This window comes from Lycorma delicatula, chromosome 10, assembly GCF_047948215.1.
Source record: "Lycorma delicatula isolate Av1 chromosome 10, ASM4794821v1, whole genome shotgun sequence".
Taxonomy (NCBI): domain Eukaryota; kingdom Metazoa; phylum Arthropoda; class Insecta; order Hemiptera; family Fulgoridae; genus Lycorma; species Lycorma delicatula.
In genome coordinates, this window is record NC_134464.1 from 102,927,624 (window position 1) to 102,944,662 (window position 17,039).

At 33.3% G+C, this 17,039-nt stretch overlaps 1 protein-coding gene across 6 annotated transcripts in view; it reads right to left on the reverse strand.

Annotated features, from left to right (window-relative positions):
- Positions 1-17,039, reverse strand: part of LOC142331528 (uncharacterized) — a 61,053-nt gene that overhangs the window by 26,477 nt on the left and 17,537 nt on the right. For all 6 annotated transcript variants that reach the window (XM_075377508.1, XM_075377507.1, XM_075377511.1 and 3 more), the window contains one exon: positions 15,002-15,122. In XM_075377508.1, the coding sequence (XP_075233623.1) occupies positions 15,002-15,122 (121 nt within the window). The remainder of the gene's footprint in view (positions 1-15,001; positions 15,123-17,039) is intronic.

The following is a 17,039-nucleotide window of genomic DNA, read 5'->3' on the forward strand; positions in this document are numbered from 1 at the left end:
CACTCTATTTGCTTTAAATGTGCGTGAAAATCCACCGTTTTGAATGAACAATATTTACAAGCCTATGAAAAAATTAACGAATCTTTTGAAAGATTTATTCAAATGGGAAGTGGATGGGCTATTAATAAAATATTAAGCTTGGAGCTCTCAATATCAGAATTCGATCCATTATATGGTGGTAATAGTACATATTTACAAACACCAAAAGCTCTATTAAAAAAACACGCTATTATAAATGTACAAAATGTTGATGAAAAATGTTTTTTATGATCAATTCTAACACATCTATTTCCCAACAAAAATAACACGCGTCCTGGTTCATCCTATAAACAATTTGAAAATTGATTAAACATGAAAGGAATAGAATATCCTGTTTGTATTAAAGATATTGATAAATTTGAAGCGCAAAACCCAAATATTGGTGTAAATGTCTTGTGTTATGATATCGAAGATGACGAAGAATCATTTAATCCTAATGATGTATATATAAAACGTGTAAATAATAATCGAAAAATTGTTGTTTGGTTATTATTATTAACCGATATTAAATTAATTCGCTCCCATTATACTCTAATAAATATGACAAACGAATATAATGGTTTATCAAGGATGTTGAGTGGTAATAATAAATGTCCCAGAAAAGGTGAATATTCCCCCTATTGTTGCATTGTTTTAAATCTTGGTCATGTGAATGCGAAGCTAAAGAAAAGCTTGCAAAACATATTGAAGATTGTAAACAAGGAAAGATTCAGAGAATTACAATACCAAAGGAATGGATTGGTGTAGGAGAGAATCGTAGACGAGGAAATGTAGTATCGTTTAAAGACTATTCTTCAACATTACCCATGCCGTTTGTTGTATATGCAGATTTCGAATCGTTTATAATTCCAAACCATATTGCAAACCCCGAACCAGGTACTAGTAATACTACAAAAACACATACCCATAAACCATCTGGATATTGCTATGTAATTATCAACGAAAACTGTCGTATTGTCGAATCAAAATTATATAAAACCACTACAGATGATGACAAGGTGGTTGAAAAGTTTCTCGTTGATTTATGTAATAAATACGAATATTTCAAAAAGGAATTGTCAACTAATAATGTATTATGAGGGAAAAAGATAAAAAAAATTTGAAAATGATACAAAATGTGTTATATGTGGAGATGAGATTAATGTGAGTCGTGTAAGACACCATTCACATACAAGTGGTAAATTTATTGGGCCGGCCCATGAAAATTGCAATTTAAATTGTAAACATGCAACATTTATTCCAGTTAGATTTCATAATTTACGTGGTTACGATTCACATCATATTTTATTGGCGCTGAATGAATTTAAGGATAAATTTGAAATTTCTTGTACTGCAAACAACAGTGAAAAACTTGTATCTACAATACTCAAGAATGAATATCATATAGCTTAGATGATTTGGTGCAAAGTTTATTTGATCATTGTCATTATTTAGTAAGAATAAGAAAAGGTTTTTTATAACATATAAATTATTTAAAGAAAATATACAAAGAAATAGCGAAGAAAAGAAAAAAACAAATACAATTGTTTAATATATTGATCCGACGAAAAGGTGTTTATTCCTATACATATATTAAATCGGCATCTGTTTTCAATGAAATGCAATTACCATCGAAGCGTTTTATGATGATTTAAAGAGAGAAAACATCTCCCAATACGATTATATTTATGCGCAAAATGTTTGTAATACTTTTAAAATTGAAACGCTTGGTGAATACCATGATTTCTATATGAACTTGGACGTTATGCTGTCGAAAATTTTCGGAATAAAATGACTGACACAAACAATTTGGATTCCTGTCATTATATATCGGCTACACATTTATCATGGTTTGCAGCACTCAAGGCGACAAAAGCACAATTGGAACTTGTTACAGATCCCGATATGCATTTGTTTTTTGAAAAAGGCATTCGCGGTGGGGTATCGATAATTCCCAACCGTTATGCGTTCGCAAACGATCCCAATATAGACAAATATGATGAAAATAAACCCATGAAATTTATTAAATATTACGATTTCTGATCTCTTTATGGAAAATGTATGATGGAACCGTTGCCAGTAAATGGATTCAGTTGGTGTAATGAAAATGATCTCGAATATTTGTTTACAAATGTGCAAAATGTAAAAGGCGACAAGGAAATAGGTTATATATTGGAAGTTGATTTAACATACCCTCAACACTTGCACGAAACACAGAGATTATCCACTAGCGCCAGAAAGAAAATCCATTCCCAATAATATGCTTTCTCCATTTCTTTCCAATGAAAAACGAGCACCGTGTAAAAATGTTTTGTGGACTTTGCAAGATAAACACAAATACGTCTTACATTATATAACGTTAAAATTGTATCTTCAACAGGGAATGGTGATGACGAAAATACAGAGCCGTCAGTTTTAGGCAATCTCCGTGGTTGAAAATTTGCATTTGGACAATTTCTTTGAATGGCGCCGCACAGATGATCCGATTGAAAAAAAAGTCTATAAACTATTAATCAAGTGTTTATGGTAAAACTATTGAAAATGTAAGAAAACGAATCGACATGCGATTAATCAACAATAAATTAAAATTTAAAAAATTAAACGCCAGCCCGAGAGTAAAACATACTCTCGGGATTGATTACATTTTACGGAAACAATGTGGTTGGAATAACAATGTTGAAAAAAAAATATATATATATTTAAACATACCCATATATGTAGGTTTAACAGTGACAGATTTGGCAAAACTAATCATGTACGATTACCATTAAACCACTTTTTACCTAGATATGACCATGAAAACATAAAACTGCTAATGACAGATACAGATTCGTTATTATACTCAATAGTACCAACAAAACAGAAACATTTTGATACACCAAAACAATTGAATAAAAAAGATGGAAATGTTTACGGTCATGATATAGGACTTTTAAAAGATGAAATCGGCGGGAAACCAATCTATGAATTTGTCGGGTTAAGAGCAAAAATGTATTTTTTCTGAAAATGATTTGGGGATATAGACAGGAAGCTTTAGAACAAAAAAAAGACTGCCACAGGAATTATAAAAGGTTCCCGTATAATCGACAAAGATTGCAATTTAAACGTTTTAAATCACGAGCTTTATAAAGACTGTTTATTCAATAGAAACATTTCATATTCCACCTCGAAATCATTACGTAGTTTTAACCACCAAATATACTCGATGGATCAATGTAAAAAAGCTCTTTCTCCATATGACGACAAGATTCGTATTGGAACACCTTATAGATACACTCCCATATGGGGATAAATAAATTAATGAATATTTATTGAAAAAAAGAAAAATGTAATATGCAACATCAATACTACATGTAAATTCTACATCATAATTATGACCATTACCCGTTTCTCATACCCTTGTGTATTATATAAACGTCTTTAGAATTGTTAATTTCATTCAAATCTGACAATGTAAGATCACTGAACCTTTGCGGTAAAAATATTTTTCCAAATCCCTCAATTGTCGCAATAATTGAATCACCATTTATTGCTTTTATAAACTCTACTTTTTGAATTCGATAACGCCTATTTTGCATCATTTCAATAATTTTTTTAATATTGTTGCAATAATTTAAACTATTCAGTTTGTCGAAAATATTAAACATTTTTACTTGTCTATATAAAAACTAAAATTATTTAAAATTAATATTTTATTGACGATGTAAATTTTTTTTTTCTATTCACAGCCTCTGTAACCGAGTAATAATGTCAATAAAAAGTAGAATACCAAGAGTGAAACAATCACCATTCTATATATGCAAATGAAAAAAATAAATTGAATAAAACATTACAAAACTACGTCGCTCAAATCGATCCAAGAATTGTACGTTTTATCAAAACCCAACCATTTTACATAGGCTTTGTCGCCTTTTCGCGTAAAATTTTTCAATTTGGTATACATATTTGTTTGGTTTTTTGTAGTTCGTGTTGGTAAAAACGGCCTTTTATGAGTTCGTTTCGGGAATCAATTAGCTCATAGATAACAGGATTGGATTCAGTATGAACAGTGTGTATTTTAAATATTTCATTCGTCCAATTTGGTAGATGATAGCCCTTTTCAAATACCTTTTTATGTTTACTTACACGAACACTGTCGCCTACATTAAATTTAATTTTTACAACTTTTTTTCTATCGTATTTTTTATTTAAATTTGCCAAAACTTGTGCTTCGTTCGTCTTGTTTACATCTTTGGGTTTAAATAATGTAGCCGAATGTATAGAATTATTGTATTCATCTAAAAGTGTTTGCAAAATATCAATCCATTTATAATTGCCATATTCTGTAAATTTAGTCCACATTTTTGTTTTCAACGTTCTATTGAAACGTTCAATAATGGTAGCTGTTTTATCTGAACGGGTGGAATAATGATTTATATTGAATTTTTTTCAATAAGGCTTTCACATGTGGATTGTAAAATACCTTTTCCTGATTTGTTTGAAAATGTTTCATTTTATGTCTTTTCAATATCGGTTCCAAAGCAAACGCGACCTCTGTACCCGTCTTGTTGTTTAATGGTAGACCATATGCAAATTACTAAAACAATCTACATTTATTGATTGTAAAACAGTCAATAAATATTTATAACCTTTATTGGTTCGAGAATAAGGAATCATTTCAACTATATCCGCTTGTACTACGTCTAGTGGGATAATTACGTCTAGCTGGCCTGTGTAATTCAACTGCTACATCACTTTTAATAGACATTCTAAAAAAAGAAATGGAAACAATAATTTACTCGTCTTGTACTTTTGGTGTTGTAATATTCAACGTATTGAAAGCTTTTTCATACGTTTCCATCTTTTCTATAAATTCATCAATTTCCATATTTATATTAAAATGATTACGTTTCCTTTTAAATTTCAATTCTTTAAAAGCAAGGTTAAAAAATCGTATACTATTTGGATCTTTTAATTTTTACAGACAATTTTAAAATTGGGATATATCTTTTCAAGTTTATTCAATGTATCTTCTAAAATTCTATATTAAACACGAACAACATAATATTTAAACTCTTCGTCATCTTTATTTTTGTCTAATATTACAAGACAATTGTCATTTTCATCGCGCGGATAATGTGAAGATAAAAATGGGGTGGCCATTGTTTTAATTTTCTTTACGTTACCATTCAATTCGTCAAAAAATTCGTCGAAAATTGCGTTTTAAAATTACATCTTCAAGTCTATTATTTTCAATTTCCAATTGTTTTTGCTTATTTTCTATATAATCCAATTTTGAATGCAACTGAGCAATATCATCTTTATACGACTTGAAATCTTTAATAAAATACTCTTATATAATTTTTTAGCAATTTTCATAGAAATCTTTTGATATCCAACAAGCTAAATTTAAAATTAATTCCTCCCTTAAATAAGTACCAGAAATTAGTAAATCTAATGGATTTGTACCCTTTGGATTCACTTTATATGGGATATTTTGTTGGCCCGAATTCGGGTCGACTAATTTTTGTGAATAATAAGCAATCAATTCTTTAGTTTGTTTATTTTCAAATCAATCATTTTTTAAATCGTTTCCCTCCATTATTACATAATTTTGTCGCATTAAAAAAACCCGTATGTGTCGATAATTAGCTTAAAATAACTATAACTATAGCATATGAAAAATTGTCTTTTATTTGTTCATAACAACATCAATTAAACTAGTCGTTTGATTCTATATAAAAATAAAATTTTTCCATCGACAATAAAATTTTGTTTTTAAATATTTTCAACTTTTTACAAAATTGCAAAAACGTTTAATATTTTCAATAAATTGAAAAAGTTAAAATAAACCAGAAATAATGGATTTTGTTCCCTTGGATTTTGAATCGGCTTTATATGAATTATTTTGGTAGCCCAAATTTGGACGACCAAATTATTCTAAATTTAATGGATTTAAAAATATTATATAAAATTGCAAAAATGTTTATGACAAAATGTTAAAAAACAGCATCTTGGCAATATTTATGTAAAAATTTACTTTCAATAGTCTATTTGAATTTAAAAAACTTCACTTTACATATAGAACAAGAAATACTGAATATTTTAAATTGCATTAATTAAAAATATTTTATACAGAATTCAAAAAAACTTACTATTACCAATAGTCTATTTGAATTTAAAAAAGTAAACTTTAATATAGATACCAAAATGAAGCTTCATCATAATAAACTTATTTTACCAAGACAATCATTACGACTGAATATGTACTTATAAATGAAGAAAATAATTTAATAACGATAACCGATTCAATTTACTTCTTTATTGAAAATTTCTATAATAATTTGAATGAAATAATACATTTGAAAATAGAATATTACCTTTTTCATAAATGTCACTCTTTTTGAAAGATATTATGAATTTGATAATGTAGGCTGTTTATAAAAAAATTTCCCACTGATTTGTCAAAAGTTTATTTTCGCCCTATCCTTTTTCAGAATAACTTTAAATCTGTATTAATTTTTAATTAGAGAGATGAAGGAAATAAAACAAAAAACAAAATTCCCTATTGTAAATGTATTGGGTGGATGTACATTTAAAAAAATAAGTAAACATGGTACTCTATTCCCAAACACCATTAGGTGTATTGTATGCGGTCCATGTAATTGTGGTAAAATAAATGTAGTTTTTAATCTATTAGTTCAAGAAACCGGTACACCGTTTTCAAAACTTGTACATTTTCTAAAAATCGCTTCATCAACCTCTCTATAGAATTTAATGATGATGAATTCTGCTGAAATGGGCTATTATGAATATACCAAAAACGATCAAGTCCCTCAACCAGAGGCGATTGAACCACATTCAATATTTTTGACGATGTAATAAAAGTGAAACAAAATAATATCGGCGCTTATTTTGCACGGGGTCGTCATAATAAAATTTGTTGTTTTTATCTAGGCCAAACATACCAAAATACCAAAACAACTCGTTCGTGACAATTGCAATTTTTAATTGTATTCAAACAAGACAATTTATATTTATAACGCATTTATGATGATCATGTAAACGTCGACATGTCTTTTGATGATTTTAAATTAATGTGCGATCAAGTTTCGAATACAAACCGATATAATTTTCTAGTCGTCGACAAAGAAAAGAGTAAAAATAAAGGTCGATATAGAAACAACATCGACAAATTCATCGTTATTGAACGTAACACGTTTAACATTAATAAAAGATTTTTTTTAAGTTTCTTTTTTTCTTTATAGAGCAATGAAAAAGGAGAAACAAATGATTGAAATTGACAAGCTTAATAAACATTTTAAACGTAAACATGCAGCCTTTATGATGGGTTTGGCTGAAGAAGAAGCTTTATTTGCTAAAGATTTCAAACCGATAATAGATCCTATAAATGAAATTAAAGAAAAAGTAAATAGACCCAGACAACCTCCACCTAAAACCGATAGAAAAATTGCTGTAGACAAAATAGGACGTAAATTGGGTGATAGATTATCGGCTCATTTAGAAAGACACCAAGACATATGTGATCAGCGTTTATTGGAACAAGATTCAGAAGAAGATATAGCCTATTCTGCATTATTATCTGAACAAATATTGTCACTATATTCTGATCGATCTCAACCTAGAATATATACAAAATATGCGCCTATATTAGAAGAGTGACACTGAAATAATTAAACCGTACTTGGAAACGTTAAAAACCGGTGCAAAAACATTTCTAGGCCCTGTATATGGTGTAAAGTATGATAAAATTCACATACTTATACTTTGGGCGACATTAAAATTGAATTTAAATACGATAAAATTCATTTGGGGGATTTCATTTATTCGGCCACAACAGGTCTTTTAGAGTTGTTGGTTTATAAAACTCCAGACTTGTAAAAGGTTCACACAGAAGATATGAGGGTTTATGGAGAAATGTTGAAATATACTGGTGCTCATTTGATGGAATAACACGATTCACAAACGGTCAAATCGAATAGATCTTTTAAATATTGATTTGAAAATTAATATTGAAGTTGAAGAGAATTTTAAACCAAATACAATCGCTCGTTTATTAATATATCAAAATGTAGTGGCTTACTCGCCGTTAACCGGCAAAGTAATTAAACAACCTTCATAAGTAAAAATTTTAATTATTTTTATTTTTGCTTTCGCTGAAAGTAATGAAGTCAGATTTTTTAAAATTAATTTAAAAGTGATTAAAACTGTTAAACCGAGTACATTTTCATTTCATTTCAGCACCAATTTCGAAAAATGTGTAACTCGAGAACAGGTACACTTGGGCGGATGAAACTACCAGATTTCAAAAGAAACTACTAATCGATTCAAAAAACTGGATAGTACCCTTTCGATTAAGTCTTTCAAAATCCCGTTAAAAATGGCCTACGACGCGCCGTTTTCGAGTTACGCCGTTTTTTAATTTTTTGGATTTTTGTAGTAAATAGTCGCTTTGGTAGTGAGAATTTAACTGGAAAGTGGCGGTCGCTCTCGTGAAAAGGGCTTCATGAAAGGGGTTGGCAGCGAGGATTGCATCTTAAAAGCTCTTGCCGAGGTAGAAAGTGCCGACTATACATATGTTTTGGCAATTTTTATTGACATAGAGGCAGCATTTCCTTACTTGTGTTGGAGTTCTGTTCTGTATGAGTTGAAACGCCGCAACGTTCCCATAGCCCTGCAGGCCGTGGTAGTGACAATTTGTCTAACCGTACGGCTCTGTTTAAGGATGCGCACCTAGTTGTGGAAAAATCAGTTACCAGGGTAAGCCCGCAGGGTTCCGTTCTCGGTCCCTTGCTGTGGAACCGGTATTCGATGGATTTCTGGGATTAACATTCACGGCCCAGGCTTCCGCAGATGACTGATGTCTTTTAGTTCGTGGTGATTCACAACCACAGCTAGAAGACCAGGCGGCTTTGCTGACCGCAGAGGGCTGGATAGACATGCAAGATTTAAAGATTTCTGTGCTCAAGACGAAGTTTATGCTTGTCAAGGGTGCAGACAAATTATAGGGTTGGACAGAAATAGAGCACTTACTCAGAATTTAAGGAGTCCCCAGCGTAGAGTCTTAATAGTACGCACTGGTGTTTTTAAAAAAAATCCTACGAGGCTACCACCGTATTGGGAAAGGCTCTCCCATCTATTTAGTGGTGAAAGTTCGGGCGGCCATGTGGAAGTTGCGAGAGGCCGAGGCATTTGGGATGCGGTTTCGAGCCGGGCCTGTACCGGAACGAAACGGTGATCACAATGCACCGGTTCTAAATTTCATTCAGTTGCCCATCTCCCTCCTGCGGAAGAGGCTGCAGAGCCTCGCGATGGAAGATTGGCAGCTGAACTGGAATGGAACATCACGAGTAAGAAAATATCCCTGTATAAGTTTATACGGGGTCTGAGAGGATGGTATGCCTCGGGTTCGTTTTTAAGGGCAACGGGTGCCCAGGTACTCACCAATCATGTTAATTTGAACCAATATCTGTTTCGGTTCCGCCTGCAGCTGATGAGCTGTGCGTCTGCGGGGAGGTCCAGTCAATGAACAGCCGATGTCTGACTGCCCTGCTCTTGGGGTGGGGGGGGGGGCAGAGACCGGGCCACCCTGGAACTTAAAGAGTTCAAGGGGGAAAACTGGCCACTCACAACCGCCGAGTCAACGTGGCGAGAGCCGCACTGTCGGACCGTGTGGGAGTTCCTAGACGCGGTTTCTTTATTCAACCGACATCAGTAGTTTACTTAAGGGAAAGAATCCTAACGCACTGCTGTGGGAAGCTAACCTTTAGATATATGGCTGACCACCAGCCAATTAAGACTCCAAGCGCTTTAATATGATGGACAGGTACTTGCAGCCACTCAGCGACCTAGGGATGGCAGAAAATTGCTGTCTAGACAAAGTAAACTTCAATTTATGGATGTCATACATATTTTTAGCAGTTGATGGGATGCGCCTACCCATTTTAGCAAATATTTGACAAGTGAGCGTTTGGGACACGTAAGCCAGTGGTGTATGGCATCGCGCTTAGTTCGCTCACGCTGTTAGGTAAGCTCTAGTTGCTATTTAGGACATTGGTCGCTGTTTCGAGGCTCAGTAGCCGTTTGTGGCACAGACATTCGGTCTTATGCTATAGGACGACTGAATGGGGTGGTGGCGGAATAAATGCCGAGCAAACCAATTCTTGGGTAGATAGACGAGTCTAGAATCTTTCCACCATTCGGGAAAGCACCTATGTTCAAGACCATAATTAGCAATATCAGTTACTAACCATGGGACCCGTGCAACCGACCCTTCAAACTGCGGCTGGTATGCCATCCGACCCGGAACTCTTTTTATCTCAAGGTCTAAGGATCGTCGTAGTAACTTCGTTCTGCTTAATCCTCTTACGATCGCAAGTAACCCTTGGCTAGGTGACTGGACTGCTACAGTAGATAATAAACTCCGACAAATCAAGAATACTGTGCTACCATGTTGCTCTACATTCAGGAATAACCATTGAGGGGAGGATATTATTTGTCGCTTACAAATAGGGGACACTAAACTTACTCATGGACATCTAATGAATCACATCAACATACTCGTTTGTGTTTGGTGGACTGCCCATTAATGATACACCACATCCTTGTATACAGTATGTGTTATGTGGTACTGTGTCAGAAATTAAAATTAGTTAATAACATCAGGGATATTCTAGGAAACAATGTGAGGATGTTATTGAATATCTTGTTTCTTAAAGCCAATCATCTGTATTTAATTATTTAATAATTATTGTAATATTTTTTTAGTATTTTTAAATATGTTTTTTAGTATTTCAATAACACAGGAAACACATTTTTCCTGTGCTATTGTGCATTTTGTTTATTAATTTTATTTTTTATTTTTCTATTTTTTTTTTACAGAGTATATCATGAAGTTCTACTGGGACTTTCATAATCTATTCTGCTTGTGAAAAAATGGAAAAGGTATAATAAACATGTGTCCTACAATGCTTCGTTTGCGAGTTAAGGGCTAGTGAAAGATTTTGCTCAGTTTTAAGCTACCCCAATGAAATGAGGTCATACTGAAATTTTTAGGACGTTAATTGAGGGATAATATGGGCTTCTTATGGGTTTTGACCTGAAAAATCGAATAAAATAGGTCCTAAAACCGTATCTGTAGTAGTTTTTGAGAAATTTTGGGTGAAAACCAATAAATTGGGGTACAAAATCCTGTTTTTTATATTTGATGTACAATAACTTAGTTAGATGGGTAATAAACACATAAAACTTGTAGAGAATTTAATTCTGAACAAAATTGTGTAAGATATTTTGATAAAACAAAGAAAAGTTAGAAAAATTTGAATTTTATTTACAAACAGTAACTAAACCAAAGTGCATTATATGTACGATATAATAAATGTTCAAAAATGAGTCGTGCAATTTTTAACAGATTCTTCAGGGTTATCCTTAAATTGCTGAGCCTCATCCATAATGTGGATAATTAATTCCTCACAAGAATGTATTTTTGTTTTGTATACTGTATTTTTCATCCATCCCGGGATGCAAAAATCTAAAGGTGTTAGATCAGGTGCTCTTGGTGGCCAGGAATGTGAACCTCCATGACTGATCCATTTCTCAGGGAAATAATGATTTAAGTGAACGATAATAATTGTGTTGGAACTATACATTGCATCTCTGAGCTAGAGGAACATTTTCAAGCAGCTGCAGCAATTCTTGAAGAAAATGCAACTAGACCTCATCATTTAAGCAGCCAGATAATATGAATGATCCAAACAGCTGGTTTTGAAGAAGGTCGCACTGTATGTTGATGCTAAATCAGTGTTCTACAAATTCATGAGGATTTACTTCTGCCTATGTATGCTCATTGTGTAAATTGTTGATGCCATCTCGAGTGAAATTTGCCTCGTCATTAAACAAAACATTCTTGCAGAGTTGTCAATTTGTATTCAACTACTTTCAGAACTCCAAGCTTTTAGGTGTAGATGTAGAACTGACTGTTTAAGATAAGGATAAAATTTGTCTTAAGTGTCCTCCAAACCATCAAATGGAAAACTCTGATCCACTTTGATGCCTAAACTGCATCCATAATAATTTCATCAATAAAAGTGTCATATGGGCAGATTGTTTGTAACTGATATGAATACTAGGTATGAAGCTGTTTTCCGAAGATTGCGAAAAGTTGCGCTAGTTTTAGGATTTGGAATCCTGCGATTCAGAAAATGTATTTGATATTCTACTACAGCAGTTGTAGCATTACCATTACACACACCCAAAATGAATACGATATCAGCACATTCCTCTGTTGTAAATAAATACGGCATTACTTCAATGGTAAACCGATCACATTCAAACTAAAATTCACAGAAAACCTTTGCTAATGACAATACAGTTCACAGTACCCGACATAATTAATGTAACTTACACTGCGCACTGTTGATCAGCTGTTATTTTACTGCCAACTTTGAAATAATTTTTTAAATAATTTATTTTATTTTTATCATTAATAAAAAAAATTATCAAAATCGTTTTTATTTATTTTTTCTTTTAACAGCAATTTGAAACAGTAAATTTTGTTTTTACAAATTTTTCACATCACAAAAAAAGAATCTGGTTTTCTATTTACATTAAATAAGTACTTTTCTGATAAATGTACTGTTTCTAAATAAAATTTGAAGTTTTTTCACTTTTTGTTTGGGTTACTTAACTTATTTTACAGCATTTTGTTCAGATTAAATTCTCTACAAGTTTAGTTAAAAAGTTTTATGTGTTCATTACTCACTTAACAAAGTTATATTGTATGTCAAACATAAAAAAAAGGGTTTTGTACCACAATTTATAGGTTCTCAGCCAAGATTTCTAAAAAGCTCCTGCAGTTACGTTTCTGGGACTTATTGACTAAAGAATCTTCATTGTGTGCCTCAAAAATTAAAAAAAAAAAATCATGTAGGGATGTTAGTAAAGCCCAACATAAGCTGTCATGTTAGGAGATACATCAAGTCAATCCTTCCAGCAATCACATCAAACAGTGAAAATGAACACCAGTTATCTGGACTTCTCCAGTTCATATTTTTAAAATTAATGAATTTTATTTAAAATGACTGGATAAAATACAATTTTTTTATATATAAATTGTCAATCAAAAGTGTTTTTTAATTCAAATAAGAAAGTAAACAACAGAAAAAGCAATCAAATCCTAAAGGCCCTTTAGGTGTAAAGGGTCCCTTCTAAAATTACTTAATGGCTTTCCAATGACACTAAATGGTCAATGGAAGATCATCCTTGTCAGAAACCACACTGTTCTGGAGATGAAAAGAGTTAAAAAGATTCCCTCAAACTAACTAATTGAGAATGCGGAAGCGTGAACCCTGGGCCTAGTCTAACTTTGACAACACCATTCATGACTGTGAATGCCTCAGAAAACAAGTAAGTTGCAAGTTAAATCAGTGCTACACTCATACCGATCAAAATTATGTTTTATGCAACATAAAAATTCAGACTTACACCCAAATAAGTTGACCAAATTAGGTCACCTGAAAAGGGAAACGTAACCTCATTCTGGTTCGCTGGAGACAAACCCCGCACTCCCATCAAATCCCATAATGGAGTCTCATGTGGCATTACCAAGTCACAATCAGGGACCCCCACTGGTGGAACAAAGCCACATTCCCAGTCGCACAGGCTACCATACCCAGGCAGCGCGGCCAGTCCTACCAGCGGGAGCCACAAATCACAAACAATACCAACATAACTATGGTATGATGCCAATGCACCTACCTCCAACCAATCTTCCAATGCCTAGGCCAGAACCTTAGCCACCTGAGATCTTTCCACGATCAAATACCTCGATTAAACTCCCTCTACCAACCTACACACCACAAGGGCACAAAGAAAACCAGCCACTATATTCCACTCCTCACAGATCATCCAGTTAATATGAAAATCCAGAAAGGAATGTATTCTCTCAAGTTCCCAAACAGCTCATGATCGTTCGACCTCATATTGGGGACAGACGTAGAGGACGTGGTACATTGTATCATCAGTCCCACAATCCGGGCATTGACTCAAATCTACCAAACAAAACCTAGCCAAACTCGTCCAAAACGCACCATGCCCAGAGGGAAAATGTGTGATATACCGATTGGGGAAAGCCTATCTAATCGCACCTATATCAGATACTATAAGAAATATACAATGTGTGCAGCGAACTGTGGGGGATTCGTCCCACCGACCTGCCAAGACGCAAGGCCCCGGTCTTCAATCTCCTGCTTTTGTTCTGATGTCAATAGGTTATTAAATGCCTCGGATATGTCCAGAAAGATCCCTAATACATACTTGCATGAACGAGAGGAAGCTAAATCCATCACCTTTAGCATGGCATCCTCACTGCTCTTGCCCAGTCGGAAAACATACTGGTTGTCCATTAACAAATGAACAGTGACCACCAACCATCATAGGATTTTTTTGTGGACTTGTAATTTTGGTTCCACCAGTACCAGTGATATAACGGACCACTCCAGCAGAGTGCACATGTACTGGAGCTGAAGCTAAATACAACTGGGTTTGCCCTGGTGCCCAGAGGTCATTGTTTGAGACTCACTATGTAGAGCCATTCGCCCATCGGCACGATAGTTTCCACCTTGGGTTACAGTTGTGTTTCATAAGATGTTGCAATCACAACACCACCAAGTGTCAATCTAAGAAGAAACAGTGTAGGATGTTGTTGTGTAGTTGTGTAAGAGTATGTTGTAATTTGTGTAGTGCATGTGTATAATGTATAGTGTTCTGCAGCTCTGAGTGTAGTGGATAATAAAGCTGCAGAGGCTAGGGCTGTGGGGATGCCAATCCCCAAAGTCTTAAAGAATAAGACTCCCCGTCGGGGATCTGATTTTTCTGGTCAGAGGGTGTGAAAGGGACTGAAATTATTAATAGATTAATTATGATGGAATGAAAATAAATTATTACCTTGTAACAAAAATAACATAATAAAATAGAACCAACTCACCTATCTTTAAATGATAATTTAGCAGTAGATGGCCCACCAAAAGGTATATAAATTTTATGAATATAACCAAAATCCTTGAAATACAAGAATAAATCATTTCTTTTTGTCTCAGGAGGTAAATCTGTAACAATCCATGTAATAATGGGGCTTAATCAAATTGTTCTTTGTTTTTATTATAAATTAATAATTTTATTTTTATAGGTTACTAAAGATTTTTGGAATAACAAATAATATTAAAGATACTAATTTTTCTCTTAAAAAAAATTACACAGAAGACCATCAGAAAAGTATATACACTTACAGCTTTCCAATCTGCCTACAGGAATGCCTAATTTACTTCAGAAGACATGTTTATAATAAAATAATATCACTGATTAAATATGTAAGAGAAAAGGTGATTTCAATAACAATTAAAAAATCCAGACATAATTTGTAGTAATAAAAGAATTCATTTTTAACATCTTAAAAATCATCCCAAACTTCTTTCAATATTTTCTTCTATAGTCCTGTCCTTCTATAGTCCTGGATAGTCCTGTCTATCCAGACATAAAAAAAATATGCAGAAGCAATTACATTTAAAAAGTTAAATAACAATGTTAGAAGTTACTTAAAAATAAAATAGATTTTATAAATATAGGTTTGATAAAAAAAATGTGGAATTTTAGTTTTTCTCAAAAAAATCTTTATTTTTTCTCTATTAGGTGACTTCGTCACATTCAAATTACTCCTTTTCAAAAATAATGCATTTGTACCAGCAGTTTTTTCAATCTACAAAAAACCTCTGAACACACAATGATATGGCACTTAGACAGAATTTAGAAATTCTGTCTTTATCTCTTCAATATTGGCAAAACATCGTCTTTCATGGTTCTTTTAGTAGGGGAATAGGAAGAAGTCACAAGGGGCCATGTCCAGCGAACACAAAGGCTGAGGCATCATAACAGTGTTGTTTTTGCCTAAAAATTCATGAACAAGCTGTGAAGTGTGAGCAGGTACATTATTGTTGCAATTGTCATGAATTGTTTCGCCACAAATTCAGACATTTTTTTGGATTAATTCAAGGAAATGTCATAGTAGAACCTCCAGTAGTAAGCCTTATTGACTCTCTGATAGTGATTCAGCGATTTGCATTATCACTGTTACTTTTTTCGGCATTCACTTTTTTGGCATTGTCATTGGTTGTTGTTGTGCTGGGATGTCCAGCACAACAACATGGTGGTGCTCATCATCTTCAACATCTTCTTGGCCCTCTTGGAAACGTTTTTACCGCTTGTTTTATTCATAGAAGAATAGCCAAAAGCAACATTCAACATTTCCAATACGATACTGCACTTTATTCTATTCTTTAAGCAAAATTTAATGCAAATTTTTTCCAGAGGTTAAAAATTGCCAACCATACAAAAATAATCTAACCTTTACGACAGTCAACAACAAACTAAGTATCTGATATGGCTACCAATGTAAACATATGTTAGGGACAACTGTATCAACACAACAAAAACTATAGTGACAACTGGAATTATACAGCCTGAGAAATTTTAAAATTCCATATTTTTTTATCAAACCTTGTATTTTCCCTTCTTTTTAAGCAGTAACATTTTACTATCTCAGTGTAGTAGACAAAATGCTCTTCTTAGACAACAAAATATAAAGAATAACTGACTCCCTGTATGTATATATTAAAGTAGAGATGTTCAACTTCAACAACTAAAGAGACCACATCACTCAGTAATTTATTATAAAAGCATATACTGGTGTGAGATAGGTAAATAATGAGGAAGATGTTGGTACGACTAGAGCTGGAGTGGGAAGGACTGCTTATTTCTCGCACATTTGAGTATTGTCAGTTTGTGTTGAGCATTGGCTTTTGAACAAGGTTACATAATTAAGTGGTGTTGTTTGTTAAAATGCCTTAACTGTTGAAGAAAATGTATTCATGATGAAAATTTATTTAGAAATGAAATCTCATGTTGTGCATCGGCGAAAGTTCAGGGAGAAATTTGAAAAGGAAGCACCAGTGTAGTGTTATTCAAAAGTT